At 42.3% G+C, this 15,941-nt stretch overlaps 3 protein-coding genes across 7 annotated transcripts; 2 read left to right on the top strand and 1 right to left on the bottom strand.

Annotated features, from left to right (window-relative positions):
* Positions 1-18: 18 nt before the first annotated feature.
* Positions 19-7,191, bottom strand: LOC148402048 (sentrin-specific protease 7-like). 4 transcript variants are annotated; one of them, XM_088365691.1, is made up of 22 exons: positions 7,033-7,182; positions 6,605-6,697; positions 6,472-6,515; positions 6,224-6,385; positions 5,097-5,188; positions 4,887-5,023; positions 4,587-4,797; positions 4,331-4,512; positions 3,994-4,027; positions 3,720-3,920; positions 3,091-3,314; positions 2,945-3,009; positions 2,742-2,858; positions 2,550-2,669; positions 2,372-2,464; positions 2,219-2,286; positions 2,068-2,108; positions 1,642-1,685; positions 1,494-1,562; positions 1,057-1,130; positions 980-1,007; positions 19-241 (listed from the first exon to the last, which is right to left on the bottom strand). In XM_088365691.1, exons 2-22 carry the CDS (start codon positions 6,605-6,607, stop codon positions 148-150), a joined length of 2,103 nt encoding a protein of 700 aa, XP_088221817.1. In that variant the 5' UTR covers positions 6,608-6,697; positions 7,033-7,182; the 3' UTR covers positions 19-147. The 4 variants fall into 4 exon arrangements, with proteins under 4 accessions (XP_088221817.1, XP_088221800.1, XP_088221791.1 ...); XM_088365674.1 differs by having other exon boundaries at positions 980-1,130; positions 7,134-7,191; XM_088365665.1 differs by having other exon boundaries at positions 980-1,130.
* Positions 6,474-12,305, top strand: ftcd (formimidoyltransferase cyclodeaminase). Of its 2 annotated transcripts, XM_088365707.1 has the most exons (16): positions 6,474-6,638; positions 8,398-8,508; positions 8,997-9,180; positions 9,561-9,689; positions 9,750-9,838; positions 10,106-10,285; positions 10,393-10,530; positions 10,629-10,760; positions 10,841-10,902; positions 10,991-11,117; positions 11,192-11,353; positions 11,457-11,500; positions 11,577-11,613; positions 11,697-11,715; positions 11,800-11,895; positions 12,103-12,305. In XM_088365707.1, exons 2-15 carry the CDS (start codon positions 8,452-8,454, stop codon positions 11,874-11,876), a joined length of 1,437 nt encoding a protein of 478 aa, XP_088221833.1. In that variant the 5' UTR covers positions 6,474-6,638; positions 8,398-8,451; the 3' UTR covers positions 11,877-11,895; positions 12,103-12,305. The 2 variants fall into 2 exon arrangements, with proteins under 2 accessions (XP_088221833.1, XP_088221825.1); XM_088365699.1 differs by having other exon boundaries at positions 6,475-6,638; positions 11,577-11,715.
* Positions 12,306-14,009: 1,704 nt separating this feature from the next.
* Positions 14,010-15,618, top strand: LOC148402046 (pro-opiomelanocortin-like). Its single transcript, XM_088369283.1, has 3 exons — positions 14,010-14,065; positions 14,869-14,986; positions 15,060-15,618. The coding sequence occupies exons 2-3, from the start codon at positions 14,873-14,875 to the stop codon at positions 15,519-15,521; spliced, it is 576 nt and encodes a 191-aa protein (XP_088225409.1). The 5' UTR covers positions 14,010-14,065; positions 14,869-14,872; the 3' UTR covers positions 15,522-15,618.
* Positions 15,619-15,941: the final 323 nt, after the last annotated feature.

Below are 15,941 nucleotides of genomic sequence, written 5' to 3'. Positions count from 1 at the left end.
TGAAGAATCGTGAAACGATTCAAAATAATAATTGAATAGTGTTTTATTGTGTATCTCTGAACAAAATTATAAATACATATCAAACAAAAATACTGTACAATCTTCAAATCTTTTCAGCTTGTGACTGACTCTTGTGAAGCCTTATAATCAAATGCCGTATTGCCTCACGTTTCTGTCGCACACGTTGTCTCGGAAACCAGCGACCCAAAGCCACAGGTGGGTCAAAGTGCACCACAGGGTTCTGGGGAGCCAAAGATATGAATTGATGAATGTGTTACGGACTCGTATTTGTTTCAGTAAAACACTTAATAAACTGCCTGCGCACCAGCAGTTGGACGTTTTAGCAACAGGTCATCAATATGACTTTACTTTTACCCCCTTTTGGAGAAAAGTCGTGTGGTAGAGATCTTGACTGATTGATAACCAGGGACAGCAACAACATGGAGGATCATGAATCAGGGCGCATTAAAGGAATCAGCGACTGATTCAGATTGATCTAATTGATGAAGGCGTTTTCTTGACCCTAGTTTAAAAGCTTCTCATATTCCAAAGTATTTTGGCTAATCTAAAAAAAAAAAAAAACACACATACAAAGTGGGTTTTTTTTTCAGTTTGCATGAACTACGCTAGCATTTCTTGTTACTTAGTTCACAAACTCAACCTGTAATTGGCACAAAAGTTGAGCCAGTGTGAGCAAGTGCTTAACCTACAGTACCATGTTTATTTTTCTTCCCTGTGAGAGCGTAATGTGAGTAATTTTTTTTTGAAAGACAACATCCATTTTGAGTCTGTTTTTAACTTTTATTTCATTCCATAAATTGGATCACTACTTATTATTATTATTATTATCATTTTTAAACGAGTATTAGTACTGCTACCTAAGTACGGAATTTGAGTACATCAGCCACATGGTCAGATTCCAAAAACAAAACCAAATGTTATGGCATGTTTGAGGTGTGTTCTTATGGTATCTATTTACCTGAAAGAAGCTCTCCACATACTGCAGCAGGTACAAACCACAGTCACTGCTGTTGTCCTGCTGCGGGACACTGCAGCTGTAGCTGTGCATGCTGTCGGCGGTGAAGACGCGACGCAACCCCTTACGCTCTTCCCACTCCACTTGCAGGTAGCTGCACACACCGTTGTTAATGCTCAGGTGACCTTTGTAAAGTAACCACTGCTCAAGATTGACAAGTGGCTTACAGAAACATATTTATGTCTTCTCCCATTGACTGCAGTTATCCAGTGTTCAGAGCACTTCACTTTTCCCTACTTTGGCTTATTCTAAAATGAAATTCATTCCTTTTTTTTTTTATAATGGCAACATGAAAAGGTTTATACATAAAAAAAATCCCCTTGTATATATATATTAGGTGGACTTGTAATCCTAAGAATAATGCTGTAACATAGCGTTGAAAAAGTGAAGCACTCGGAACACCTTTGAATATTTTCCAGGTACACAGTAAATGTTGCTGGTTAATATAAACGCTCACTCTCGTAGAAGCTTGCAAGCGTTTTCATGCTGCCCCACATTCAGAGAGTCCATGACCAGGATGCACGGCCTGTGGGGGGGACAAGAAACACGGTCAAAACCAAAGACTGCAACATGGAGCTTATTCACCAGTTTGGCACAACACTCACTGCGTCGACGTAATCTCCCTCGTGCATCCTTGCTCTGTACATGCCTGGGAAAAAAAAAACATTCAATTTTAATCTTTGCTCAAATGCTAACAAACACTAAAAGGCAGGGAAGTTAATCGATTTCTGCAGAGATATGATTAATGTCACGTCAACAAGTTGAGACTACAGTAAATTGGATGATGGCTTCTTCATGCTAAAATGTTCTATTTATTTGACTGTTGTCAAGCCTGATTCTAATGTAAAACTCAAACATTGATACACTGAATAATTGACTTTGAATTGAAAACTGATGGAGTCATAATACAGTATGTCCCACACAAAGGAGAATTTCTTGAGTCTTTATAGTAAGATTGGATTGGAAAAACATAAATTGATGCATCAATTAATGAATCCTTCCATCTTTGTTCATTTGTTTGTGATATTTACCGGCGGTTGCTCTGATCTCAAACTGCGGCTCCTGGTTCCACCTAAGACAAGAGATCACACGTTAAAGTGCCACTCCATATTAACATGTCACGCAAGCAGCCACTGAAGACTATTACCATTCAATTAAAAGGTAGCTTGTAAACGGGCTTACTTGTACGATGCTCATAATGGCTGCCATCCTGACCCGGGAAACAAATCACCGCTAGGTACCAGTGAGCTCTGCAGCAAAAATCCAGTGAGATGTGAGCAGGAAAAAAAAGGGTTGGAATAAACATTTTGGGGACTTCTTGCCAACTTTACTCACTCCTCATTGATGGGTACAAACAGGAAGTCTTTGCTGAAAATGTCAACATGGCGAGTCCACGTCTTCACCCTCCGGTGCCGCATATACTGATCTCTGAAAACAAAGTCATCACACCATCTACACGTATTTGTGGTTACATTTTCATTTCCTAATCAAACATAAGATATGTTTTTCTTACGAGACCACAGCAGAACCATCGCTGGAGTTTTGCCGTCTGCTTAGGTGTTTGAAAAAAAAGCTGCTGAAAATGTGACTTCGTTCAGCCATGGCGCGGGCCCCACCCTCCACGAGGAGGAATCTGAGTGAAGACATAAGCGAGTGGATGCGGGTGATACTCCTTACCTATAATTGATATTTCCTATTAACTCACTTGAGGTAGAAGTCAATGATGACATCATTGAGGAACTGGCCACTTTCCAGACAAACCAAATCTTCCTTTGTCACTGTGATCCGGCCTTTGGAGGGGGCCGGCGGATACTGAATCAACCTGTCCGGCAAATAATGTCACACAGTCATAAAATGCTTCAAAGTATGGTTCTTAACCAGACACAGGTAAAATTTAGACAGTCTGACCTGCTTGCCAGCTGCAGAGCAGAGGTCTGATTTCTGGAGCTTCTTCTCAACTGCTTGGACATGTCCTGGTAGACAAACACAATCCCACGTGAGAGGTGAACCACAACTGACGCGACGACAACGAGATGACAAGAGGCTAGTCTTACCGGTGACTGACCCAGCAGATGAAGGAGATGCTCATCCAGAGGTGCGGGACAATTCTGGATGAGTAGTAGCCCGTCAGTCCACTTCAGGGGGGAGGTCAGGCCCACAGATGAAGAGGAGCGACCATTCCTGAATTCTGTCATCTCCAACATAGATGCCAGCAGTGCCGCCTGGCACTCAGAAAGCTGCTTTGTCATCACCAGTAAAAGAAGGGCGCATGGTGGTCCTAAGAACCATTTACAGTCATTATTATTACATCACCTCTGCCACGGGAATAGATTTTTAGTGCCAAAAAACAACTTCCTCTGTTCACATGGGAGACAGCAGACATATCTCCTTAATTATTGAAAGCAGTTGGCATCCACAGCTAAACACAGTCTGCCACTTAAGATTTGCTTTCAATGTATAACAAATGACTGCACACCTCCACCAAAAATTATAAATGTAGTATGTACAATTGACAGAAAACTGTCATGCGTCATCTGCACAACTCAAGGTAAGGGTAGGCTATATAAAAATTGACATTTTATAATTGGCAAGTTATGGGTTCCCAAAATGGCTTTCAACAGTCTCATAGTGGCCAGTGTGGGTTTCAGTTTCATTTAACTGATGACCCCCCTCCTGATTTTACCTGAGGCACTAGTGCTGTGGATGATGGTCAACTCCCTGTGTAGCGCACTGGCCTGAGCATCCGTCACCCACAGGAAAAGCAGCGATGGAGCAGTCCCAACGAGATCATCTAGCAGAGTCCCACCCAAAGCTACAGCGCCATCCCATAAACCATAGCCTCTCAATTGTGATGCAACCACAGTGACCTCGCCTTCATCCTCTCCTATTGGACAGAGGCACAGACATATCGGACATTCCAAAACACAAGTGGGCCATTGTGAGGAAAAGTTGGATACCTTTAAGCGGGAGGACGATTCCGCTCGATGTAATCTGGACACAAAGACACCAATATGTGGTTAGTTAGAACCTTACTCATTCTCAATTGGACACACTTGTCGCGGAGGTTTGGCCGAGCAGTTAGTGTGACTTTATTCTGAAGGTGGTGAGGACTGCGGCAAAGGTTGGTCAGAAGAATCCGGTCACGAGTTTTTTGTCTTATTTATTTATTTATTTTATCTCTGTGGTTTGTCTGCCACCAACCACCACTGCAACCAACAAATGTTTCTGCTATTCCTGACAGACAACCTGTCATTGCCCAACAGGATACTTTATGAAGTGATTTTTACATCTCACCATCATTTTTCCTTTGGCATCAGTACGCATCAAGCCGGTGTGAAGGGACAAAAACTCCAGCTCTAGGAAGGGTGGCTGCTGTGGGTCTACTCCTGGTGTCTGGTGAGGTATTTGAGCTGTCTGGTCAATCGGTTTGTTCTCATCACCTTCATCTGGTTCGTCGTCCTCACTGGATAAAACAACTGAAAAGCAGAATCATTGAGACACAAATTGGTAGTAGCGAGGAAGTTGGTGGCAGAGATTGCTCGCAACTCACTTGTTTCTGATCGGGTCTGTTTCTTTCTCCGAGAATGAAGCCCAGCCACTCTGTTTGTTTGCTTCTTCTGTCTGAAGGCCATCCAAATATCTCTCTCTTTCTGCCCCGGCTCCTCATTTGACTTACTTCTGCCGAACCTCCTGTTGACGATTCGATGGGCATGAGGTGGTGTCTCCAGTGAGGAAGACTCTTCATTTGTAGCTGAAGTAGTCTGGGAAGAAAGCAAAAGACAGACCAATCCTTTAGGAAGCATCTTGACAGACTATCCCAGCAACCTGTTACATGCTCAGTGATAGTCACCTTCTGCATATCAGCTCCCTGTATTGTTTTGTAACATGGGGAGGAGGAACTCAACCTCCCATCATGTGGAAATCTTCTCAGCTCAGCCAGGGAGTCATGCGCCTCCAAAGATATGCGTTTAGGCGGTGAACAAAATCCTGTAAAGAAAACATTTGCATTTTAAACTCGGAAAACTTTCAATTGGATTATTGCAAGAAACGACAAGCATACTCTCGCTTATATTTTCACTCTTCTGTGGAGCAAGACACTCTGAGGCCAAGACACGCTGTGGATATCTGTCTGAGGCGCGCTTTGGGCGCCATCTGGTGGACAAAATCGACAATAGTAGCTTAGTGAAAATTCATTACGGAATTGACTTTGGTTAGAAGGTTACTAAAATAGTATTCGTCTCCATGTGCAACATTGGCCAAGCAGCTCATGTGCATCAAAATACAAAAGGAACTAATAATATATTTAACGTTCCACTGGATATAAAAACACAATTCTGAATGGTTTACCGCCCCGATCTACCCATTTTACGTAGAACGTAATGTCCTCCGATTGGTTCTTTGGGTCTACATATTACGTCTGCATATTATGTTCCCGCATGTGGCGGCAGCCACACAACAACATTTACAGATTTTGGAATTCGGTCCACACAAAAGGCCCACCTTATTAAAAGGCACACCTTTGGATTTTGAAAAAATTAAAGGCTTTTAAGTGCGCCTTATGGTGCGGAAAATACAGTAGTTGAAAATGTAAATATACCACCACAAACTATGATTTCAAAGTAGTCACACAAATTTACCCTGAAAAATAAATGACTTAATCGATCAGCTTGATCGATAAAAAGGATGCCTGGAAAATTAATTTATAAATATACGCAATTTCTCATACAGTAATACCTCGGCACCCGATTGCCCAACTATACAAACTGCCCAACATAAGTGTAATTCGAACACATTTGTGTCTTACCATTTGAACAAAAATCCAACATACGTGTGACCTTTCATTTTACTACTATTTTGTTGCTAGAACATTGGTTTTACTTGTATTCTTCAAGGTCCCGGAAAAAAATAATTTCAGATGTTGAGGTATTACTACATCAAATAAAATGCAGGCCATGGGGGTCTTTTCTGGGACTACACAGATTTCTGCCATGGCGATAGCTCATCTTAGCCCCAGTGTAGCACCATCTCTGATAACTTAGGCAATTATGAGACCTCCAACAATTAAGTGAGCTTTAAGCAAAACATACACAAGCATCAACAACTCCTGTAATATCCACAGATGACTCAGGCTAATATTAGAAAGCTCAGAGAACTGTCACAATGTTTTGCTTAAACAAGCAAACTCACCTGTGCAAATTAACTGAAGGACATGGAGCTTCTATTGACACCTGCGACTGGCTGTAACTGCCCCCTGCTGCTGTGCGAGTGGTCAAGGATGTTTCGGTGTGCAGGCTTTCCAATCCCATCAGCTTTCTGACAGTGTCTTTAAAAGACAGCTTTCCATGGGCGCTGTCATAAACACAAACAAAAGATACTCAAATAAATATCGCCCGACTATCATTTATTGTGATACCGGGAGGAGGCGCTTTCCTAACCTTTGACGATAGAGGCTGCCATGACTCCACCCGCGTCCAGGTTTCTGATCGAGTTGAATAAAAAAAAAAAAAAATTACACAATCTCTCTGGAGCTCACTACGAATGCCTTCAAAAGCATTAATAATAGATCACCATGATTCCATGAACTTGGACGCGGGGCTCTGCGGTGAGTGTAACCGTTGGTGGATGGAGTCAGAGGTTTCTACTGACGTCTTCTTGGGGATTCTAAAGAAAACGTCATTGTGTGACAAATATTGTAATAGCAAGTTCAACATAATGCACATACGCTCTTTATCAATATTTTCATGTCCGTATTAGCGAGGTGTGGTTTTAACGTTTGACGAAATAATTGTAAAATAAAACAAAGGGCAAAACTACTCATAATAATCGCACGGATTAGATTAGTATAGTAAAATATGTCGGCATCCGCATTCTTCGTTAGAATACACCAAAATGTTGACCACAAAAGCAGCTGAATGACTGCACAAAATTCATCCCAGACTAATAGTCCATAAGCGTTTTGCAGAGGGGAAGGAGACGGCTTTCGTGCTTGATTTTACCTACTGTTTTCCCGGACTCGGTCATGTCTGCTGCTGGTCGCTCGCTAGCTATAGCTATCAAAAATAGTTAGCCGTCAGCTATTTAGCCCGCCACGGCTCACCTGCGTGAAGCTGGCCCCCGACCCCACGCAAAAGTTGTTCGCGTTCGACGTTTCCAAAATAGTCCAAAAAAAGTCCAATGATGTACTAACACTTTTGTCATTGTCCCTCATGAAAGGTTATAAATCTTCCCCAAAAAATGTTAAGGAGCATTTTGAAGGCGTCCAAAAATTCAGATGCTGCACTAGATTACGTAAACAACGTGCGTAATTTGCGTAGATTCACTCCGTCACTGACGTTGAAACGTATTTTTCCAAAATTCTATTAGTCATATATTTTGATGTGTTAGGTTCAACACTGTTATAAATAAATAAATAAATAAATAAATAAATAAATAAATAAATAAATAAATAAGAAAAAAATTTTTTCTTATTAGTATTTTTTTTTTTTACAATGAACTCTTATTTTTACAATATGAACTATTTACAGTATGCATACGCAATATGTTTGTGTACTTTGCATAATTTCCCAAAAGCATATTGGGAGGGCTAGCTTGGATTGAGTTAAATGCCATCAGAGCTACCAACACTCCCTTTGTGGGTTACGTGTACTTGATGATCTATTTTATGAGCACCCCTGCTCTAAATTGTCCATAGGTGTGAATATGGGCAAATCACATCCTTTCCCTCTTAACCTTCCTTTTAGTGTCACGAGAGCTGTAAAGTTTGAAAACAAACAAACATGCATGTTTTCTGACCCTGGGCGTAACATGGACAGAACATTCATCTCCTGTTTTCCTATGGCGGCTCAAATGTAAACAGATCGAAAGTAACTGTTGTGTCACATACTATACGCACACACAACAGTTATAATCAGTTTTAACAAAAAACACACACAGGATAAAAAGACTGTTGTCTTCTCATTTCAAAGGCTTCTAGTTTATGTTGAACCAAAAGGGATAATGGGACTTTTGACCTCAGCCAAAATCATGTTTCTCTTAAAGATTCCAGTCTGTCAGATGTAAACATGAGAGCATGGCGGTTTGAGCTTTGCTACTTGGTTCCCTCCAAAAAGTGGCAATGTTTGGCATCTTTTTAATCACTGACTTGCACATGAAATGATGTTTTTCAAACTGGAGTTACATATTGCAAGGAGCTGAATGAACTTTGATCAGACATTCTACCAATTGATTAAACATTTAGCACTGTCTGGTTGCAGTGCATCTACTACCTTGCAGGGGTGCTAGCTCTCTGGCTGTGTACACAACATTTGCGATGACCTGCTGTTAATGATTCAGCTGAAATTGTGTGTTTATATGCGTTTCAGGGAGCAAACAGATGAATCCGGCTAGTTCTTGACGGAGGTTAGTGTAAAGGCATTATGGCAGCTGCGCTGGTTGAATGCGTCCCCAACTTCTCAGAAGGCAAAAATCAAGAGGTCAGTTTTTTTTTTAGTTGTTGTAGAATTGTCTGATGTCTCGTTTGTTGTTTCTTTTCCGGGAACGAATAAATGCTACTTTTCTAGAATAAAAGGTAAAAAAAAAAAAAAAAATGTGCTCATTAAAATATGACTCTCTTGGTGAACTTAAATAGTTTACAACTTTTCACACAATTTAAATGTTTTTTTTTTCTAAAAAAATATTTTTTCCTTGATATTATCAGAGCATTACTATTGTTTCTTTAAAAAAAAAAAAACTTTTTCATTATCTTATGTTTTTTCAAACAAAGAGACATTTTTTCGAATCCCATGATATTTTAGGGTACACAGGAGTAGTTATGTTTGATTGACGTTTTTGATGAGGTCCTTGAAAACAGTTCTCTCCCTTAAGGCCTCCATAAATCCATAAAAATTTGAAAACCTCTGCTTTGAGAGATGTAAAAAAATGGATGAGAGAAATGGATTTTCTCACCCTTGTCAACTTTCAGGTCATTGACGCCATCTCGTCGGCCATTAGCAGCACACCCGGATGTACCCTGCTGGATGTTGACCCCGGCGTCTCCACCAACCGGACCGTCTACACGTTTGTGGGCTCTCCTGAAGCTGCTGTGGAAGGGGCGCTCAATGCTGCCCGTCAGGCTTTCAATCTCATTGACATGACTCGCCACTCAGGTGAATCCGCAATGTGACTGACTGGACATCATCTCCGGGGGGGGTCAATATCACATAAAAGCCAGTCTAGTGTATAAAAGTGAGTTAAAGTGATTGAGAGTTTGTCCCCAATTGTCAAAACGTCAGTGTGCCCTCATGAAGAAGGCCTAGTCACATTAAATTGTGAGCCTCCAAGTTTGAACAGCCCGAAGTCCAACTTCCAAATTAATGCTCAAATTGGAGTAATGCGATGACATCTGTTTAGTTTGCATGACTACATTTTGAACTAACTGGAGGCAAAAGATTCATTTTGATAAATACCGGAGAGAGGAGTGAGTTTCAGGAATCTAATTGTTCGAGAATGAGTGCATGCATTACTTGACACGTACTCGTCCGTCCAGGTGAACACCCTCGAATGGGAGCGCTGGACGTCTGTCCTTTCATTCCTGTCCAGAACGTCAGTATGGAAGACTGCGTCCGCTGCGCCAACATCTTTGGACAGAAACTGGCGGACATGTTGCATGTGCCAGGTTTGTCCTGAAAAGAAAAGCCAACATAAATACTGAGTCTAAACAATGTTGTTTTCTCAGTGTTTCTTTACGGCGAAGCAGCGCGAAGCGAGGCACGGAGGACTCTTCCGTCTGTGAGAGCCGGCGAGTATGAAGCTTTAGCAGACAAGGTACGACCTTGAAAGCAATTATTTGTGGATGTTTGCCATTTGATTTGGCCATTTCCTGTGACTAACAGGGCTTCACCCTATTTAATGACATTTTCTGATGCTATGCAGTAAGAATTTTATCATGGAAAATCATAAATATGCCTTGTTTGGAAAACTCTGATACATGTAGAAAATTCACACGATAACTACTTTCATTGTCATCATTTGTCACATAATTTCTTATTCCTTTCTAATTGTGCTGAAAACAACTATGTTTCTGCCGTCAAGCTGAAGCAGAAGGAGTGGGCTCCAGACTTTGGACCCGCCACCTTTGTGGCATCATGGGGTGCCACGGTGACAGGCGCACGGAAGTTCCTCATCGCCTACAATGTAAACGTGATTGGCACCAAGGAGCAGGCGCATCGCATCGCACTGGACATAAGAGAGCAGGGCAGAGGAAAAGACCAGGTGCAATTCTGGAACTTCATGATACTCCCTTAGTGATGACCAACATGTCATTTTCTCATGAACTCCCAGTGACCAGATACATATGCGTACGTTTGACTACATCCCAGCCAGGGTTGCTGAAAAAGGTTCAAGCCATCGGCTGGTACTTGGATGAGTCCAATATCGCTCAGGTGTCCACCAACATCCTGGATTTTGAGCTAACGCCTCTCCACTGTGTTTATGAGGAGATCTGCAAGGCTGCAGAGGTCAGACGTTCCGCATTACGTTGCGTTCAGAACTGCTGGGAGTTAACACGACGTTTATATTCAGGTATCTTCCACTGACAATGATTATTGGCCCTCAGGATCTAAAGCTGCCCATCGTGGGCTCCCAGATTGTTGGTTTGATTCCTCTCAAAGCTCTTCTGGATGCTGCAGACTTCTACATAGCTAGGGACAAACTCTTCATCGTTGAAGAAGAGCATAAAGTGCGACTGGTGAGGAAAGCTTGACCTCAAGAGTTGCGTCACACGGCTCCTCGGGTTTCTAACCTTTAAATCCTTGCGTTTGTGATCAGGTGATAAGCAAGCTGGGCCTTGACTCACTGGGTCCGTTCAAAGCAAAGGAGCGGATAATTGAGTGAGTTTCATAACCACTGATGTGAAGTTCATCATGCTGGACTCCAAAGTGCCTCACTTGGTATTTGTACTTCATTCCTTCCCGCCAGGTATATGGTGACGTCGCAGGACCAAGGCCGCCTGGCGTCTCTTTCCCTGCAGCAGTTTGTTCGCAGCGTTGGCGCTCGGACGGCTGCTCCTGGCGGAGGCTCAGTCTCCGCCGCCGTGGCTGCTCTGGTAATTTTGCATACGACCCAAAAATGGTCACCTCGCTAAATCTTTTCCGCATGATGACAGTTTGAACGCTGCAGGGAGCGGCGCTCGCTGCCATGGTGGGCCAAATGACATACGGAAAGAGGCAGTTTGAAGCTGTGGACGGTGTGATGAGAAGACTGATACCTCCGTTTCATCACGCTATGAATGAGCTGCTGGACATGGTTGACAGTGACTCATCTGCCTTCAACAGCTACATGGTCTCACTTTCTGTGTTGGATTTCTCATTATTCGTATTTTTTACAATCCAGTGATCTTTCAGAACATCTCTGGTTTTGTGCTTCAACTCTGTTTCGACTCTAGGCAGCGCTCAAGATGCCCAAAAATTCTAAGGAGGAAGTAAAAAGGTAGAAATACTTAAGTTCACCTTGCAGCCGCATGGAGACATTTCATTTACCTAGATGATGTTTCTTGTCTTGACAGGCGAGAGGTGGCCTTGCAGGAGGGCCTGAAGCAAGCAGTGAGTGTTCCGTTGGCGCTGGCTGAGAAGGTTAGCACCCTCTGGCCATCACTTAAAGAACTTGTCTTGTACGGGAACATCAGCTGCAAATCAGATATTCAGGTGGGCAATAGGCAGAGAAGAAATTGGTCTTTTGCTATCATGAAATGTTTGAGCTGGAAGCACCTTTGATTGTGTGGCTTCCAGGTTGCAGTAAAAGCGCTGGAGACGGCAGTTTTCGGGGCTTACTACAACGTCATCATCAACCTTCAAGACATTACTGATGACAATTTCAAGATGGAGGTAGGTTTGCACGTGCCAATGGAATGAGCCGCCAGAGACCTTTTCACCATAGTGTCACACGTGCATCTGGGTGGGAAAAAAACTAAATAAAAATCAAGAAAATTCAACCGGTTGCTGTATCCAACACTTAATTCATAAACGCTACTAAATATGTTAATGTATGTGAGTTTATCTCCCAGTCACCTAATGTCCTATCCTGTTTTGCAGACTCAGTCCAGAGTGTCAGCATTATTAGAGGAGGCCAAAAATTTTGCCTTCACCATCCTTGAAGCTGCCGACAAGCGAGCATGAGCCTAGTAGCCTAGTTCTTCTGACAAATTGTGTTGAGCAAATCCAATGAAACCTTGTCACTGCAGATGATGGCTGAAATGTTTGATCACAAGTCATTAAAAAGTTTTTACTTCGGGTCACTTTTTCTAAAGAACCATTACTTGGATTCCATTCCAATATGCGTCTGTTTATCAGGGATGTTCAAGGGCACCGGGTTGGCTAATGGTGCCATTAAAGGCAAAAAAATAGATGACCTTTAAAAGAAGTGGAAAATAAATGGTCCACATGCAACGGAAGAGGATTAGGGCCAGTAAAGAAAAAAAGGTGGGGTGACAGGATTCTGGCTTTTTTTTTTTCTCAGAACTCTGACTTTAAAGTAAGAATTCTCACTTTAAAGGCAGAATCCTGAGAAAAAAAGTCTGAATCCTGTGACGCCCCTTTTTTTTCTTCACTGGCCCTAATGCTCTTCCGTAAAGGACAAGTTGGATGGATGCATCCCGGTTTAAGTTACTATTGCCATCACAAACGTCAACATATCCACATCCTGAAATTATGCTCAGTCACTAATTAAGAACACAACAAAACATCTAATATTCCATCCATCCATCCATCCATCCATCCATCCATCCATCCATCCATCCATCCATCCATCCATCCATCCATCCATCCATCCATCCATCCATCCATCCATCCATCCATCCATCCATCCATCCATCCATCCATCCATCCATCCATCCATCCATCCATCCATCCATCCATCCATCCATCCATCCATCCATCCATCCATCCATCCATCCATCCATCCATCCATCCATCCATCCATCCATCCATCCATCCATCCATCCATCCATCCATCCATCCATCCATCCCTTACATTGACAGCAATATGGGCTAGTAGCTAGCCGCTAAGCCCAATATCAGCTCATAAGAGTCATCGGAATTGTTTTCAAAGGTAAATTAACAGAGAAAAATGACTCTGGACACTTTGATGCTGACAGCACTTTTTCGGTTCTTTTTCAAAAAGATCATAAGCCTCCATAGCATTTAAAAATGTCTGACACAGCTGTTGTACTATCAACCAGATGAAGTTGAACTTGCAGCAAAAAAAAAAAGCGACATTTTGAACTAGCACCATGGAGAGTTCTTAAAGTACCTTAACATACAAAGTCTCATGGGGCGTAGAAATTAAATTTCCTCAAAATATGGAGGAATTCCTGCTTTTGTCCCTGTGACTAGTCTAAGATCACCCCGCCTCCAGCTCACCCGGTCGCTCTAATGAGTGTTAAAGCGGTGTGGATTGATGGATGTATTTAGTACTTAGATGGTCACAAAATCATTTCCTTCTGAAGATGGTAGGCCGACAACCGAGAGATGTTTACAACAAGGTGTTCAATAGCACTCCCAATATGTTTGTAAAGGTTCAAGAATATCAGGAAGTGAATTTTAAAATGTCATAGTGAACCCTACAGAGGCATGGCCAATCTTATTGAGTGATGCTGAGCCTGCAGACAAAAGGACACTGGGGGTAGCAGGTGTGCGGGTGTGTAACCGTACACCTCGGTTTGCAGGTTAAATCCCACTGACGACATCCCGACCTGGTGTTAATCTACACAATCCAATGTTTGACATTTAGCATGCAGCAGCCAATGGGTGGTGGCTTCCATGATGAAGTGAAACCCATTAGTAATGCTTTTATCACGTGGTCAATTAAACAGCAAATCTCGACAAAGAAAGACTCCGGGAAAGAATGAACGACATCATGTGCGCATGTGGCCGTGCGTGTGTGTATTTGTGTTTGTGTGTACGTTCCATTAGGTGACAATATAAAAGGTGGGCTGATCCAAGAGGATACAAGAACCCAGCATCAGCATCAGAGAACCAAGACCAAGACAGACGAGAGGTAAGACTACTTTGATTGTTTTCATTCTGTAACTGCAAAGTCTTATCAGAGATGGCTTTAGGAATCCCTAAATGTATTTGTGGTGCTGATTTAAGAAATGTTTTTTCTTTTTTGGAGCACATCAAGTCTCTGAACTGTTTTTTATTTTGTAAGTTTGACCTATAAAAACTAGCGCAGTACAGATTTGACCATACATTGCAATTTATAGTTTTGATGTTGCCGAAAAAAATCCACCTTTTGCTATATCCAACCCTTAATTCATAAATAAAAATTAAATCAATAAAAAAAAAACTATAGCTGTATTACATATTATAGTAAATGTTTTATTCATATTAATATTATTATTATTATTATCATCTATCAATCCATCCATTTTCTGAATTGCTTCTCCTCATGAGGGTCACGGGTGTGTTGGAGCCTTTACCAGCAGTTTTTTAGGAAGTAGTCAGGGCACACAAGAAGGAATTATTATTATTAAAACCTGACATGCTTGACAAAAAACAGGGGTAGATTCAGAATCAGTTAAAAAAAAAATCCTCTAAAAGAGTTCATTTGAATTGCTGATTTAAACAAATGTTAGCCAGTGTTAATTATTATTTTATTATTAATTATTATTAATGTCAATTATCTTTTGTGATGAAGCTTTTCATGTAAATTGGGAGCTCAAAATAAACACATAAAACAAAACTGTAATGTACATTGCATTAAGGAGAAAATCTATCCCTCCTTTTTTTAAGACCTCTTTACGATTGTTGCTGAGCTGGAGCTCTCTCTGAAGCTGTGTGTTTGTTCTTGATTGGCAGGAGGATGAGTCCTACATGGCTGTTAGCAACGGTGGTGCTTGTGGGTGTGGCTACAGGAGCCGCCAGTCAGTGTTGGGAGCATGCATCCTGTCAGGAGCTGGACTCAAAAAGCCTGATGGTAAAACCTGAATGTCAGCTCCTCGTGCAAATGTGCAACCTAACGTAGGCGTCTTTACATCCCTTCACTTTAGGAATGTCTGCAGCTCTGTCACGCCGGCCTCAGTGACTTGAACGCCAACACGGGACCACTCCAGCCTCCCCCCATTCCTGAGTCTGACCCCTCCTCCCCTGCCAAGCGCTCTTATTCCATGGAGCATTTCCGCTGGGGGAAGCCCGTAGGCCGAAAACGCCGTCCCATCAAAGTATACACGCCCAACGGCGTGGAAGAAGAGTCGAGTGAGGCTTTCCCCGGGGAGATGAGGCGTGAATTAAAGAATGAGCCGCCGGTAGTTTCAGAGGAAGAGGGGGTGATGGAGGAGGACGGAGTCCAGAAGAAAGACGATTCCTACAAGATGAAGCACTTTCGCTGGAGCAGCCCGCCCGCCAGTAAACGCTACGGCGGCTTCATGAAAGGTTGGGTCCAGGACGAGCAGAGACCACTGGTCACGCTCCTCAAGAACGTCATCAACAAAGATGGACAGACGCAGAAGTAGTGACACGTTGAGTCGCTGACCACCAGAGTGTGTTTGAACCACTACTGACTGTAAATATTGATGAGATGGAAACATAAAGTTCTTGCAAACAAAAGCATTCCAGCCTGCTCCTTTGAGTCCCACACAACTCTACAACAACTAGCGAGACAGTCTCTCAAATACATACGTGCAAACAGGGATCCTTCTAGGATCTCAAGTTTAGGGATGCTGACAGTTTTGGCCCCAGACCACATTCAATCTTGGGCATTGACTCAGTCTAGCGGGAGACACTGGTTGGATCAAACCATTTTTAATGCAAAATCAGTGGGGTCGTGCTCTATTTGTGTTGGGAAAAATATTACGTTTCTACAAAGCACTATGTGGCTTTAACATTTCTCTAGCTAGTTTTTTAAAAAAAAAAGACTTACAATAAATTAAAGC

Source organism: Syngnathus floridae, chromosome 2 (genome assembly GCF_059516105.1).
Source record: "Syngnathus floridae isolate MCC-2025c chromosome 2, RoL_Sflo_1.0, whole genome shotgun sequence".
NCBI classification, from domain to species: Eukaryota; Metazoa; Chordata; class Actinopteri; order Syngnathiformes; family Syngnathidae; genus Syngnathus; species Syngnathus floridae.
This window is presented reverse-complemented; position numbering and strand designations above follow the sequence as displayed.